Raw genomic sequence first — 15,214 nt, 5'->3', positions numbered from 1 at the left:
CTGGCTGCTGGGGTTTGGGGGGTCACCCTGGCTGTGGCCCCTGCCAAGCACAAATCCTCCCAGTGCTGACCCACTGCATTCCTCTCTGGGATTAGGCAACACCACAGGGGCTGTTTTGTAAGAGACTTAAAGGCCGGACAAATGGTGTGAGGAGGGAATGGCAAAGACTGCCAGCACCCTGGCACTGTGGCTGGTGCTCTGGGGGGATAAGTCAGGATGCCAAAATACCCCTCAGCCCCATCCCAAACCCACAGAGCCCTCACTCTCCCAGTGCTGGGGATGAAGGATCTGGGGGTGCCTGGTGCTGGTTCCCTTTTTCTGGACCAAGGGGCTCAGCAAGCCCCTCTCTCCCCAAACTTGGGTGTTGGCTGCTTTTCTAGGGGCTTCTGCAGCTACCCCAGCCCACCAGATGCCCCCAACTCAAGAGAACATTTGGGATGCATCTCTTCCCCCAGCAGAGCTGAGCATCCTGACCCAGGGAGTAGCCCCCTGTGATGCAGGGGTGTGCCCACCCTTCTCCCACTGCACCCCACCACTCTCTCAGGGCCATGGGCTTCCCAACCCTCAGGTAGGGCACTAATGAGGGCTGGATCTAGGAACCCCCTGTGCAGGTGCAGCCTGTGGGCACCCCAAACACCAACCTGATGGCCCCAGCAGCGTGAAGGTGTCCCGTGGAACCAGCTTGCTATTATTGCAGGACAAAGCAACCACCATCCCAGTTCCAGCTGCACAATTGTTCAATTAAGGAGCTGTGCATGCCATGGAAGCTATGGGCTCTGACTGAAGTGACAGGCGAGCATGCTCCCTTCAGTGGCTCCAGCTTCCCCTGGGTAATCCCTGTTACCTCTAATGACGTGCCAGGAATTCACTAGTGTGACCAGGGCCATCAGGATGTCACTGACAGAGCTGCACTCAGCACCCAGGCACCAGGTAATAAAGTGGTGGCCACCCCACAGCTCTTCCCTGCCACAGAATAGTGGCCATGAGCCAGGAAAATCCAGCACAGGAGCCCTGCTGGGTGTCTGGTACCCGCTTGATTGATCTGCTTCCCACTGCAATTCCTCCTCCAATGTAGGCAAACCCTGCCTGCGCCCCATGTTCCCCTTGCCCAGCTCTGTGGGCTCATTAATCAAGGAAAGCTCGTTACCAGCACAGGTCCCTGGGCTCAGCAGCAGCAGGAGGTGGCCAGCCTGCCCGTGGTCCAGCTGGAGCAGTGGAGGTTTGCCAAGGGGTCTCTGCCCGCTCTGGTACTTCCTCAAACGCCACCTCAGCGATGGGAACTTTCCGGAAAGCCGAGCAGAGCTCTGAGCTAGGATGTGGTGCAAGAGCCCCAAGCAGAGCTGTGAGGCCTCAGTGTGGTGAGGCACTGACCACAGCTGCCATGAGAAGGCTGGATCTGAGGTGGTATGAGCCCTGGGTGACAGAAGGACGGGGCAGGGCTTTCAGCAGGAGAGGAAGGAAGAGCCAGGCAGGGTGATCTCTGGGAAGTGAGAGCTCAGCACTGCTGCAGCAGGAACCAGGTACCAAGGACAGGGAGTTGTGGGGCAGCAGGACAAGCCAAGCTCTGGCCACTGGGCAGAAAGGGACAAGCAGGCAGGTGGCTGCCATGTCCCAACACACCAGGACCCCTGTGGATTCCCAGAGAGGGCAGTAAGCTGTAACCCACCAGGGTAAAGCTGAGTGGCAGAAGGACCTGTGGGAACAGGGGGAAGGGGCTTCTTCAGCCACCAAGCTCCAGCAGCACTGGGCAACCAGACTCACACCACAGTAATTTTTACCCTTTCCTGCCTAAATTAAGGAGAGATCCTCAGACAAGGGGCCACGGCCAGCCAGAATGAGGCCAATGTCACCAGTGTCCCTGCTGGATCCAGGGGGTGAATGTGATGACCCCAACAGACCTCCCAGGGCCACTGCAGATTCCCCACCCAGCTGGGAATCAAAAGCACCACATCCTCACTCTGAAACTGCCCAAGCAGAATCCTCAGCAAGCAGTGATTACCCCAAACTCCACAGACCCCTTCCCACCCAAACCCTCCAAACTCCACCTCAGTGGGTGCCCACCTGCTCAGCAGCACCCAAGGTATTTCCTGGGAAGGTGAGGCTTTTTCATTTTCAAGATCTTCTCAGCCAAAGAAATTGCAAATGATATTCAAACCCCCCGGGCACTGTTCAGGGATCAAGTTCAGGCTTGTGGAATCACCATCCAGAGGTGGTAGAATTGCTTCTCTGGAGCCTCCTCCCTCTGTCATGAGTTGCCATTTCCAGGTGGTTCATGAGAAGAAGCCAGAGGGCTCACACACACACCAGGGTGTGCCCTGACAGGGGAGCTGCCACAAGGCAGCTCTGTGTGCAGGTGGAGGGTGTGCATAGAGGTGGGAGGTGGGCAGTGATGAGGTGGGTGAGAAGTTAGGAACAAGGAGGCAGGAAAACTGAGGGTTCCTCGTTTCCCCAAGGTCCCACCTACATTCCCCTTCCCCCATGGAAGCAAAACCTAGGAAGGTAAACATGTCCCAGGCTGTGGCACCAACAAACAGATGAGTTTGCATCAGCAAACAGCATTCCCTTCCAAGGTGTTGCTGCCTGCCTCACAAATCTAGCCAGAAAACAGGCAAATACAGCCAGAAATGAGCAAATCCAGTCAAAAAAGTGGTAAATCCAACCAGAAATGAGGAAATCCAGCCAGAAAAGGGGTAAATACATCTGGCAATGCTGTCGCTACCCACTGAGTTCCACTGGAATGCTCTCAGCTCCTGACACACTTTATGGAAGCCGCCAGCAAACTAGGTCAGGAAGCCAAACCCCACGTGCACAGCCACCCCAGAGGAGCCCCAGTGTCCCAGGGTCTGGTGATGCTGAGGGGGGGCTGTGCCAACAGCCTGGCTGCAGAGGATGGGTCCCTGTCCCTGATGGGTCCCCCTGGGAAGCAGGGCATCTCCTTCCTCCATGAGAAATCAGCCCCATTCCCAGCACTAAAACCATGCAGGTCCTGCTTTCACTTTCCCGTAAGTGGGAACTGAAAGTATCGTGGGACGGGGTGACCCCTCCAGCTGTGGATGGGGTGCACCCTTTTCCAGCCCTGATGCCCTCCAGCCTCCTCTTCATGCTCATTGGGGTGCACAGGCCCTGTCCCCCACAGCAGGGTCACACCATGCCAGAGCCATCCCCTGGATCCCCCTGGCCACTACAGCACTGCAGATAAGCCAAGCCAGGAGATGCTGCAGCAGAGACAGAAGCACAGGGATCACCAGCCCCATGCACCCACCCCCACTTTGTAAAGGACTTTCTACACAGCCAGGCTCTCCCTCACCTGTAGATTTGGGGGACCCATCTGCAGTGTCCCCAAGAATCAAACCCCCCACAGAGTCCTGCCACCGGAGCTGCATCACTCCCTGCCTCCCACAAGACACCCCCAAAATCTCAAGGCCCACCTTGTTCTGAAGCTAAGTTCTAGCAGCAAACACATCCTCAATATTGCTCTAAATATCCCTATCCCTGATGTCCTGGCTGTGGCCCATAAAAACACATCCCCAGTGGCTGCTGGAGCACCCCCAGAAAGCCACCATAAGCTCTTGGAGGAGCTTTCCTTGCTACCTTTCTCCCAGCACCCCAGAGTAGCACCCCCTAGCACTCAGCTCAGTGCCTCCAAAAATTGGCTTTTGAGGCTGAACCCACAAATTAAAATTGCAGTGGGGCAGGACCTAGGAACCGCCCGTGCAGGTGGATCTTGTGGGCACCATAAACACCAAGCTGATGGCCCCATCAGTGTGAAGGTGTCCTGTGGAACCAGCTTGCCATTTCTGCAGGACAAAGCAACCACCATCCCAGTTCCAGCTGCACAGCACTGCCAAAGCTCCAGGCTTCACCAGGCAGATTGGAAAGCAGTGAGGAAGAGGAGGAGGAAAGCAAGGGAAGCCCACTACCAGCAACCCTGGCACCTGGGTGCTGTTGGTGGTGTTAGTGTGGCACAGGCATTGCTGGCAGGGGGCCAGCAGCTGACGCTGGTTTTTGGCTATGAACAGGGACATGCCAGATCCCCAGCAGAAAACAAATCTGCCAGCTGGGCCCTCGGGGTCCCCTGTTCCCAGCTTCACCCCTGGCATGGGCAGCACAACCATCCAGTGTCCCCCAACATGTCACTCAGCCCAACCAGGCAATAGGACCCCTGCAGTGGCACAGGAATGGGGGCTATCAGCAATGCCAGGGTTCCCTGGAGACTGGGGCTGAGCTGGGGTCTGCTCAGGGGAGTTGGGATATGCTGGAAGTGAACTGGGAAGGCTGGGGTTGACCTGGGGTTAAGCTGAGATGTGCTGGTATTGAGCTGGGAAGTGTTGGGATGAATCGGAATATACTGAGGAGAAGCTGGGACGTGCTGGGGAATACTGGGATTAAACTGGGATGAACTGGCTTTGAGCTGGGATGTGCTGAGTTGAACTGGGGTGTACTGAGATTTAGTGGGGGTGCACTGGGAATGAGTTGGGGTCTGCTTGGGGCAGCTGAGGGGCACCTGGGGAGTAGCAGGGTTCAGCTGGAGCGTGCTGGGGTTGAGCTGGGATTGAGCTCGGGTGTGCTCAGGGTGAGCTGGGGTCTCCTGGGGGGCACCTGGAGCATACTGGAATTGAACCAGGGTTGAGCTGGGATGTGCTGGGATTGTGGTGGGGGTTCTGGGGGTGAACTGGAGCATATTGTGGCTGAGCTAAGGTGTGCTGAGAGTGAGCTGGGGCGTATTGGAATGTGGCTGGGGAGTATCGGGGCTGAGCTGGGGCAATCTGCGGCATGAGTACCCCAGTCGGGGGGGTTGGGGAGGGCACACCACTGCTGCACTGAGCCGGGGAACAATCCATACTCTCCCCACCGCCCCAGCAGCTCCCAGTATCCCCAGTGCCCCCCCGTGTGCCCACAGAAACACGTGGAAAGAAACACGACCTCCCCCAGGAGAAAAACCGCGCAGAAAAGGCACAGTGTCCCCCCTCCCCTGTCCCCACCCGAGCTGGGGGTGCCCCTGCAGCCCCCCGGAGCACCCGGTACCTCTGTCCGGTGGCAGCGGCGGCTCCCAGAGGATGCCGGGGCGCTTCCCGGGGCGGGGGCACTCCGGGCCCCCCTTGCCAGGCCCGGGCTTGTTCCCGCACGGAGCTTTGGCTGCCTCATGGAAACAGGATTCAAGGGGAAAGCTGCCAGGACTTTCCCCAAAAAAATAATGAACGGGTTGCGCGTGGGGTTCTTGCCTCCCCGAACAATTCCCAAGGTCTTAGTGGGGGGTAAGAAGGAGAGTGGGAGGGCTGGGGGACACCGAGGGGATGTGGGGTGTCCATGGCCAGCCTTCACGGCTGCCCAGCCTGGGACAATGGTCCTTTCATCCGGCGCTCAGGGACCGGGACACGCTGGCTGCCGGCTCCGGGGGTGGAAGCCCCCCCTGCTCGGCCCCTCGCCCACGCGAGGCCAGGGCAGGAGGGGCAGGCTCAGCCCCACAGCCCGGCCATGCTGCTGCTGCTCAGGGCAGGAGGGGCAGGCTCAGCCCCACAGCCCGGCCATGCTGCTGCTGCTGCTGCTGCTCAGGGGGGCTCGGCCAGGGGGCCAGCGTGAAATACCCCAAAAAGCTCCTTTACTGCCTGCATCCCCCCTACACCAGCCCACCACACCCCCCCCCCCCTCCCTGCCCCAGTCCCCGGAGCCATCACATCCCCCACGTTATCCCCTCCTGCTCCCCAGACCCAATCACATGTCCCTGCTCTCCTATCCCGGGCCTTTGGATCCATCTGGGGGGATACCCTCCCAGAGCCTTTGGCAGAGGATAAGGGTGCCATGGCCTTACCCAGTTTGGGGGGTGTCACACAACAAAGTCCTGTCTGAGACCCCAGGTGCCAGCGGCAATGCCTGATCCCTTGAGGGCTGAAACCTTGTACCCCTTCCCAGGAGCATTTCAGGGATGACCCATGTCAGCACCTGAGGATGTCCCCAGGACAGCCCTTAGATCACTGCCCCCCTCCACATATCCTACCTGTGCCCCAGCTCTTCTCAGCCCCCCTGGCACCAGACATGTTCCAGAGCATATTCCATTTCCCTTTGGAGCCATCTTCTCTCTGGTCCTGCAGCTCTGGGTCTCCAGCTGTACTTCCCAGAGCTGACAGAGCTAAACCCTCCCCACAAGGGGCTTTACCCCGTCACCTGCCCTGCTCAGTGTCCCCCTGGCTCCAGAGCTGCTGCAGCATGTCCTGTATCCAGTTCAGCTCCATTTCCAACCTGCCAGGCGGGTTGCTTTTTAATTGGGTTCTATTTTTAATTGGGAGCAGTGCAGGAGGGTGGGAGGGGGTGGAAATTAACAGGAGAAACGGGAAGCAAGTCCCTAGTGCCCACCCCAGCCCCACAGGTGACAGACACAGGCACAGAGGATGGCACATGCTGGACAATGCCACCCACCAAGACCACCCTGCTGGGGCACACAGAAGGGCTGGGGCCTGCTGAGGTGTTGGGGTGCCACAGCACTAGGAGGGCAGAAGTGGGGTGCACAAGCAGCTTTGCCCTTGGGTGCACCCCAGGAGGAGACAAGAGTCCCAGGGCTCCACAAAGGGCCCACAATCCAGGGAGTTCCAGCTCTGTTCCCCAGTATTCTCCTCCTGGAGAAGCCAGGGTGTATCCCCCCAGAGTGCCCCCAAAGTTCAGCCCCCCACGTCTCCTCTCCCAGAGGAGGTTTTGGGGGTAAATGTACTGGTGGTACTGGCTTGGCTGGGGCTGTGGGCAAACAAACTACAAGGGGTGTGTAGCCTCATGCCTAATCCGTGTCCAGTGCAAATTCATTTTAGGGGTTTCTCTGCCACCCTCTGGTGGCATCACCATCACCCAGAGCCCCCGTGGAGGTGAGGGTCCCCCCAGCAACCACCATGAGCAGGGACCCCCTGCCTGAGTACACTATGGGAACAGGGATGGCTACCAAAGGACCAAGGTGGGACAGAGGCCGAGTCCCTCCCATGCCAGATTCAATTATTTTATTCCTAAATAATCAACTCTGGTACAAGGTACAAAATCTCCCATGTCCCTGTGCACCCCCAGAAAAGGAGGGGGCAGGAGCATGGCCAAAGACCAGCTCCAAACCCCCAGTCAAGGCCTCAAATTCCAGTGGAGGAAGGGTCCAGGCACCCAGCTTGGAAAGGGTCCCCATCCTAGAAAGGCAGGGGACAGGACAGGAGCCTTCAGAGACTCACAGAACACCGGGAGGTGCCAGGAGTCCCACCAAGTCCTCTCAATGCGCCTGAAGATGCTGGGAGCCCCCAGAGACACTGGGCACACCTGGAGGTGTGAACTTACCCCAAAACTTCCCCCAAACAAACCTGAAGATGCTGAGACTCCATAAGAATACCCCCCAACATGAATGGAGATCCCAGGAGCCCCCAAAATGCCCACAACACATCTGGAGGTGCCATGAGCCCCTCAACTCCTCCTACATGCCTGAAGGTAAGACCCCAACATCCCCTCCAACATGCTGGAGGTGCCAGGAGCCTAGAAGCTTCCCCTCTACATGCTTGGAGATGCCAAAAAACCCCAAAGGCCCTCCTACCCAGCATGCCAGGAGGTGCCAGAAGCTCCCCAAACCCCTCTGCACACCCAGAGGTGCAGGCAGGTGCCCGAGCACCCCCTGGTGCTGGTCTGCTGGGGGTGGGGATCCCATGGGATGAAGGCAATTCTGTTGGACCATAACAGAGAGATGGGGAGCAGGAATGGGGGGCAGAGGGGGAGTGCAGTGTAAGGGTCTCCAAGACTGAGGAGCGGGCACAGGGCCCCCCCTTTTCCTCTGCCCCCCTCAAAAGCTGAAGGTCACTTTGGGTTTGCCACCTATAGGGACAACTCTAGTGTCCCACAAGGGCTCAGCAACCAGACAACCCCCAACTTCTCACCCTGGGGGACCCACTATGTCCCTGCTGTCCCCAGACAGGGGTACAACAATGAGGGGGGTCCCCCTGAAACCCAAAGTGGGGGTGCATGTGTACAGGTGTGTGAGATAGAGACACAAACCATGTTGGAAGTGGGGGGATAGGGAGAGGAGCCCCCGGGGCGGGGGGTTATGTCAGGCTGTCCTAGCCAGGGGAACGAGGAGAGGAGCTCCCAGGGGAATCAGGTCAGGCTGTCCTCGTCGCTGCCCTCGCCACGGTCCTCCTTGCTCTCGGCCAGGGAGCTCTCGTCAATGTTTTCCAGGGAATCCGCATGCTGGAGGGAGAGCTCGGAGAGGGCCAGGGCTGGGAGCCGGCTCTGCTCCGGGAACAGCCAGGGCTTGAAGTGAGGGTCATGCTTCTGCTTCCACTCAGGGTACTTGAGGCATGCCTTGTACATCTTCTTCATCGCCTGGGAGGAAGAGTGAGATGGGCACAGAGACCCCTCACCCCACACCAGCCCCACCCCTGTGCCACAGACTCACCTTGGGGGCCAGGAACTGGGAGGATTTGTTCACCACCCACTTCGGTAAGGAACCTGGAGAGAAGGGAGGGGCAGCTGGGAGTGGGACCCCCAGCATCCCCCAGGTGCCTAACAACCAGGACCCCCACACGTGTGACCCCCAGAGCACTCTCAGTGGGCACATGTGGCTAGAGAGAGGGAAGGAAAAGGGTTCAATCCACACTGCTCTTTGCTCTTGCAGAGGTCAAAAACAGTGATTTCAGCATTTTGGGTCCCTCTTCAACCCCCAAAAATGAAAGATTTCAAGAGAACAGGCCCAAGATGTTTTCTCCTGACATTGCTCCATGCTCCATCCCAAGATGCTCCTGCTGATGAGCCCTTCCAAGCCCACCTTGAGCATATCCACAGGTCCTCCTGAACCCACCCCGAGTCCCACTGAGCTCAACCCGAGACTTCCTGAAGCCCTACTGACCCTGCCCTGAAGTGCCAGAGCCCCAAAGGAATCCACACTGAGCTGCCCCCAGCCCAACCTGAGCTCCCACTGAGCCCCCATTAAGTCCAAGTGAGTGCCCATTCACCTTCCCCCAGCCCACCCTGAGCCCCCCAAGCTACTCTTGAGACCCCACTGAGCCCAAAGCCCCGATTAAGCCCCTGAACTCCCAATGAGCCCCCCACTAAGCCCCCCCTGAGTTCCACTAGGACCCCACTGCCCCCCCCCCCCCCCAAGCACACACTGACACGAGGGAGGACTTGAGGGTGCTGAGCCCCAGGGCACAGAGCTGGGGGTCCCTCTCTCACCTTTGGGGTCCACCTGTGCCAGGTAGGTGATGGTGCAGCTCTTGGCTCCCGTGCCCTCGATCAGGTAGCCTGTCTGAATGGAGACAGCCCGCACCATGTCCTTGCGGGGGGGATACTTCTGTGGGGGGCCAACAGGGAGGGAACACGAGTCACTGGCAGGGCAGGTGGGGTACAGCAGGCACCAGCCACAAGCAGGGTTGTCACGACCCCCTCAACTCTCCAACCTATCTCCCCAAGCTCTGAGTGAGCCCCAGCCCCAGCCCAGCACCACAGCAGCCCCAGTGCCCCACTAAACTCACAGGATGCTTGACAGAGTAGTTCATGATGATGTAGTCAGAGCCCATGGGCAGCCAGGAGCGGAGCGTGACCACGTCCCGGTTCTTCAGGGGCTTGGGACACCTCCCTAGGGACAGCACCGGGTGGATGTTCCAGAGTGAGACACCCACCTTCAAGAATGGGGTCCTCTTCTGCCCTCCAAATCCCCCCGCAACTGGTGTACAGGCTCCTCCCTTCAACGCCACACACCATGGATCCCCCAGATGCCAAGCCCAGGGTGGAGTGGTAGCAGCCCAGGGATTCAGCCCTCCCCCAGGAGCACCCAGATCCCCCAGGCCCCTCCTCACAGGCGTAGTATCCCACATCGGAGTTGGCCGTCAGCCTCCCGATGTCAAAGGTCTCGATGACGTTGGTGTCCCACTTCTTGCGGTACTCGATGTCATGGAGCACGTCGTAGAGCGTCTCCGCCGGCACGTCCCTGCACTCCATCCTGCACTGCAAGGCAGGGGGCATCAGACACCTACCAGGGGCCCCCAGGTGGGAAGGGGGCTGTGGGGACCCCCAGCAGGATGGCAGCGGGGACCTCGTGGTGGGAGGATGGCCACTGGGACCCCCAGGTGGGAAGGTGACTGTGGGGAACGTGTAAGAGGACAGCAGTGGGGAGGCAGTGGGGATCCCAAAGTGTGAGAGTGGCTGTGGGGACCCCTGGGAGAGAAGGAGGCCATGGGGACCCCCAAGTGGGAAGGCAGCTGTGGGAAGCCCTAGCAAGTGGCGGGGGGGGGAGGTGTCTCCTCTTATTTGTTTTTTAAAAAAAATCAATGCAACCTCCTCCAAGAAGACCTGGATCCCAACCTGGATCCCAGCCATCCCTGTAGCACAGGCACACAGGGCCTCAAGGCAGTGTGGAGCTGAATCCTGGGTGCTATGAGACCCTGCTTCCCACCTGCCACCCCATCAGTGTGGATGTGCTCCCCCCAAAGTGGCATCCCTGCACAGGGGAGCCAAGAGGAGCCTGTGCCTGATGCCTTGGGGCAGCATGGATCACAGAGAAGGGGTTGGGGGCTGCAGAGTGGGCAGCTGCTCCATAACTACGGCAGCCAGATCCAGGGAAGGCGAGGAGACAAGGACAACGGAGAAGGTGAAGGGAGGGGATGCCACCTGCTGAGGTCAAGGGTGCTGGAGCCAAGCGTGGGGCAGGGAGACCATCCTGTCCCTGGGAATGCCCTGATGGCTCCTGTTTATCCCCAGGGATGGCATCAGCTCCTCTGGCCCCCAGACCCTGTGCTTCAGGATTTAGGCCTGGCCCTGTCACCCCAGCACACGGTACTAGAGACCCCCCCAGCCCTGGGAAGGGGCACAGAAGCACCCACAATGGGGCACAGCCTCACATAGCCCCTTAGTGGGACACAGCCATGGGGCCCGTTCCCCCACAGCACCCATCCTCAATCCTATCCTTGTCCCATAGAGACCAGTCTCACCCCCACAGTGCTCATCCTCAACCCCACAGATCCATCCCTGCCTCATGGAGTCTGCCCTCAACCCCACCCTGCTCATCCTCAATCTCAGTGACCCATCCCTGTTCCACAGAGCACATCTCCAGCTCCTCCATTCACCCAAAAACTTGTCTGGGAACACCCACTGCTGCAGGGCAGGTTTGGGGAGAGCCTGCCTGGATAACTTCCTTGAAGAAGCCCCGCTCCCCGCTGCAGCCAGGCCAGCCCAGCACCATGCTCAGGTGCTCAGGTGCATTATTCCCAGAGCAGCAAGGCTAGTCAGGCCAGTAGTGCAGGACGTGCCCTGCAGGTGACTCACATCCTGGGGGGGTGCCAGGGGGGTCGCAGCAGGAGAGGGGATGGTGCCACCTGGGAAGTGCCTGGAAACACATGCCCCAACCCTGAGTCAATATTGACTAATTGGGTGAGGAGGAGGAGGAAGAGGAGGTGGAGGAGAAAGAGATGAAGTCCCCAGGGCTGGGGTTATGCTGTGCCTGAGGGAACATAGAATGGGTGCCAGACTGTGGGACAGGAGCAGATCCAAAGGGAAACCCACCACCCCTGCCTGCAGCCACCAAGGGAGTCCCCAAGCTCATCCTCACTGGCAGCTTTACCAACACCCCAGATCCCTCTGCTGCATCCTACAGGATGGCTCCTGGCCATCCTTTGGGAACAGCCCATTTAGAGGGAAACCCATCATCCCTGGGAGATCTCAGATGCCCAGGTACCAACTCACTGCCCCACCGGGTAGGATGGGGTGTCCTGGCTGGGTTCCCCCAACCCGTAGCCAGTCCCAAGGCCACCAAATGTCCCACTGAGAAATCAGCCATGGCACCAGCTTGTTCCCAGACTCCAGAAAACAGGTTAGACGGGAGCTGCATCCCTAATGGAGGGGGGCGGGGAGGAGGGGGCGGCAGCCTCAAAGCAGGGCGAGACCTTCAGGTTCCACTTAATTAGGAAAGGAATCCAGGAGGAATCCAGGATGAATTCAGGGGGAAAACAGCTCTTGGGAAGCTGCAGAGAATGCCCAGCACCCACACAGAGACCCCCAGCAGGAGGGCAAACCCCTGGGCTGCACCTTGCCGTGAATGCCACATGTGTCCCTCCCTTCAAAATCCAGCAGGAGCGTTTCATCCTGGATGGGATGGTGGGCCTGGGTGCTGCTGGGGGCCACGAGGTGGGGACAAGGACTGTTACCCCACAGGGTCTCCAATACCCAGTGGCACACGCATGGAATCAACACATGAACACCCAGCAGGACCTTTCCAAGCAGGATTTGTCGAGGAGGGTGTGGAAAGAGGCAGGACCTGGCTCAGGGACCCCCGCAGGCAAAAGACAGCTCCAGGTGCGGTGGCAGGAGCAGCTGTTCCAGGACATCCTGGAGTGGGCTGGGTCCCTGCCACGCCAACGTGGCACACTGGGATTGTGGGACAGGCAGGGGACGCACCCAGGCGCCACCTCAATCCAGGGCATGTTTTGGGATGCAGCCCCCCAAGAGCAAGCAGCAGGGCTGGGGGACACGAGGAGCTTGGGGGGACGGGGGGGGGGGAGGTCAGGATGCACTGTCACACAGAGCCATGCCCGTGCCATCATGCCTGGATGGCACAGTGATGGACACTCTGCATCCCACCCACCACGGGTCCCCACCTCTGTGGGGATGGGGCAGGGTGCAGGTGGCACCAGTTACCCCCTACACCCCAGAGGCCACCATCCCCCCTCCCAGGGTTCACTGGTGCCACCAGGGCACAACAGGGACCCGTTCCTGGGTCACAGCAGCCCAAACGCCTCCATGGGGAGTGCTACAGTGGAAGCAACCCAGTGGTTCCATGGCAGGAGCCGGGCACAGCCACTGCCAGTGGCCCAGGGACAGGTTTCCCCAGCAGGGCCAGTGCCAGCTGCTGCAGAGCAGTGTGAGCAGGCCGTGTCGTCACTGCTGCCACCGCCATCACCGCCACCACTCGGGCTCGACACCACGGCAAGGATGATGCCACCCACTATACCAGGACAGCTTAATGGAGGTGCCACCAGGGACAGGGACACCTGCCAGAGACTCCAGTGTAACCCCATCTGTACGCTGCTCCTGTCTCAAGTTGTCTCTTGATTCCCGGTGTCCCTACTTTGCCAGAGGGAAGGGCCAGGATAAAAGTGCACATGCCTGTGCCAGCACACTGGCACCAAGAGGGAAGGGACCCACGGGGAAATGCAGTGGGGACATAGGGAGCTCTGGCCGAGGGGGACAACCCCAGTGATAGCAGGCTGCAGGCTCCAAGGAGTCCCCAAGCCTAGTCCCGGTGTGCAGCAAGCATGGCAGGGACATTCCGAATGGGTGAAGTGGGGAGAAAGCAGCACCCAGGCCCCACGGCCCCACACACCCTGGGGATTCCCGTCTCTCCCTGGCTGAGCCCCCAGTGTCCCTGCACAGCCCTCACTGGTGCCTACTTGTCCCTGGCTCGGCCCTGCTGGAGTTGTGTTTGTCCTGGCGTCCCCAGACTGCCCGTTTGTCCTGCTGTGCCAGTTAACCCCACCTGTCCCGGCGTCCCTGCTGCCATTGGGGCCCAGCTCGGCCTAGTCCCCCCTCGCCCCAAGGCGCTGCATCACCTGAGGGACGCCACTATTCCCTGGGATTCCCCCTCACCCCTGCGTGGTGGTTAAACCCCCGAGTTCCTACTCAGTCCCCGTTCACTGTGGGGTGCCCATTCCCTCCCCCCAAGCCCAGGGTGCAGCATCGCCCCAGGGTCCCTCCTGCCCTCAGGTCCCCGCAGGGTCCCCGCGCCCGCCCCTCGCTGCTGGGTACCCCGGTCCCGGGGGGATGCCCGGCCGGTGGGGGGGTCTCACCGTGGATTGGGGGTGCCTAGGGTGGATGGGGATGTCTCACCGTGCACCAGGGTGTGCCGGGCGGGAGATCTCACCTTGATCTTGTGGAGGGCGCGCTCGGGCTCCAGCAGCTGCACCCAGACGCCCACCCCGCCCTTGCTGTAGGTGAGGTTCCAGCCGCGCTCCGACTCGCACTGCGCCCGGAACGCCCCGAAGTCCCGGTCGTCGGGGATCTGCACGCTGTCGCGACTCGACATGCCGCCGTCGTGACCCGACATGGCCCCGGAGCGCCGCAGCCCGCCGGTGCCGGTGCCGCCAGCCCCTAGGGCGGCATTGCGGGGCGCGGGGCGCGATGGGACCGGCAGGGGCGGGCCCGGGGCGGGGCCGGGCCGGGAAGCGCCGGGGGCGGGCGCGGGGGAGACCTGAGGGAAAACGGGGGGAACGGGAGTACCGGGAGGGATCTCGGTGTGGGGCGGGGTTACCGGGAGAAGCAGCGGGGAGGAGCTGGGGAAAAACGGGAAGGTCGGAGCTGAAACCGGGAAGAGCAGGCGGGAAGGGGAGCGCTGGGAGGAAGGGCAGGCTGTGGGAGAGGGGAGCAGCCCGGACTGGCGGGATACCGAGAGCTGCTGGAGGACACGCGTGCAGGGAGTTGTGGCACTTGCAGAGACACCTGCACTGTGTGCCAGGGAAGGTTTAGGTTGGATTTTGGGAAAATTCCTTCACTGATTGTCCAGCCCTGGCACTGGTGGAGTCCCCATCTCCGGAGGGGTTTAAAAAGACAGATGTGACACATGTGAGGACATACGTTAGTAGTGCCCTTGCCAGTACAGGGGGAGTGGTTGGACTCAATGGTCTCAGCCAGCTTTTCCAACCCAAACGATTCCATGATTGCAGTCGGGGTAGGAGGGGACACGAGTGCAGGACAGAGACCCAGAGCCTCTCTCCAGGCTGTGTGTCACCCTGATGTGACACTCAGCTGTGAGCCCGTGCCCTGTGCCCATGCATTATCCATCCTTTGTGCCAGTGCTGGGCCTTGCCGTGGCATCCCCACGGTGCCGTGGCCAGGAGCAGGTGGGCATGCTGCCATTGGCAGTGCTGACTGGGATGTGTTATTTTCGGAAAAGCTCAGGCTCTGGCTCCCATCCAGCTCTGAAAATGCTGCCGACTCAGGATTTCTTTCTTTCCACTTGGGAGCACCGAGGAACCCTCTTCCAGCTCCCGTGAATAACTGTGTACATGATGACAGAGCAGTGTGGCATGTACCTAGACTGGCAAAGCAAAGCCAGGAATGTGGGACCGAGTTCCTTATCCAGGATGAGGCCCTTCCCAGGGATGCCATAGCCGGAGGGATAGGAGAGCACAGGGATGGATGTCACCATGCTCAGCACCTGTGAGGAGACAGGTACCTGGCACCACAGGGCTCACCATGCCACACCACTGCTCCCAGTGCT

General features: G+C 60.1%; 1 protein-coding gene across 1 annotated transcript; it reads right to left on the bottom strand.

Moving 5' to 3' along the window:
• Nucleotides 1-6,949: 6,949 nt before the first annotated feature.
• STARD10 (StAR related lipid transfer domain containing 10) lies at nucleotides 6,950-14,178 on the bottom strand. The gene is made up of 6 exons (XM_036391523.2): nucleotides 13,859-14,178; nucleotides 9,804-9,951; nucleotides 9,480-9,583; nucleotides 9,181-9,298; nucleotides 8,405-8,457; nucleotides 6,950-8,331 (listed from the first exon to the last, which is right to left on the bottom strand). The coding sequence occupies exons 1-6, from the start codon at nucleotides 14,039-14,041 to the stop codon at nucleotides 8,104-8,106; spliced, it is 834 nt and encodes a 277-aa protein (XP_036247416.1). The 5' UTR covers nucleotides 14,042-14,178; the 3' UTR covers nucleotides 6,950-8,103.
• Between the last annotated feature and the right edge of the window lie 1,036 nt (nucleotides 14,179-15,214).

This window comes from Molothrus ater, chromosome 2 (assembly GCF_012460135.2).
Source record: "Molothrus ater isolate BHLD 08-10-18 breed brown headed cowbird chromosome 2, BPBGC_Mater_1.1, whole genome shotgun sequence".
Lineage (NCBI taxonomy): Eukaryota > Metazoa > Chordata > Aves > Passeriformes > Icteridae > Molothrus > Molothrus ater.
Note: the sequence above shows the minus strand (reverse complement) of the source record. Positions and strands in the feature narration are given on the sequence as shown.

Bases quoted from the DNA above. Each gene is read 5' to 3' on its own strand.
- STARD10 (XM_036391523.2), bottom strand. From the start codon at position 14,041: ATGTCGGGTCACGACGGCGGCATGTCGAGTCGCGACAGCGTGCAGATC. The intron at 9,299-9,479 runs GTGAGTTTAGTG...GGCCCCCCACAG, and splicing joins ACTACTCTGTCAAGCATCCT to AAGTATCCCCCCCGCAAGGA. The intron at 8,332-8,404 runs GTGAGTCTGTGG...TCTTCCTCCCAG, and splicing joins CCCAGTTCCTGGCCCCCAAG to GCGATGAAGAAGATGTACAA.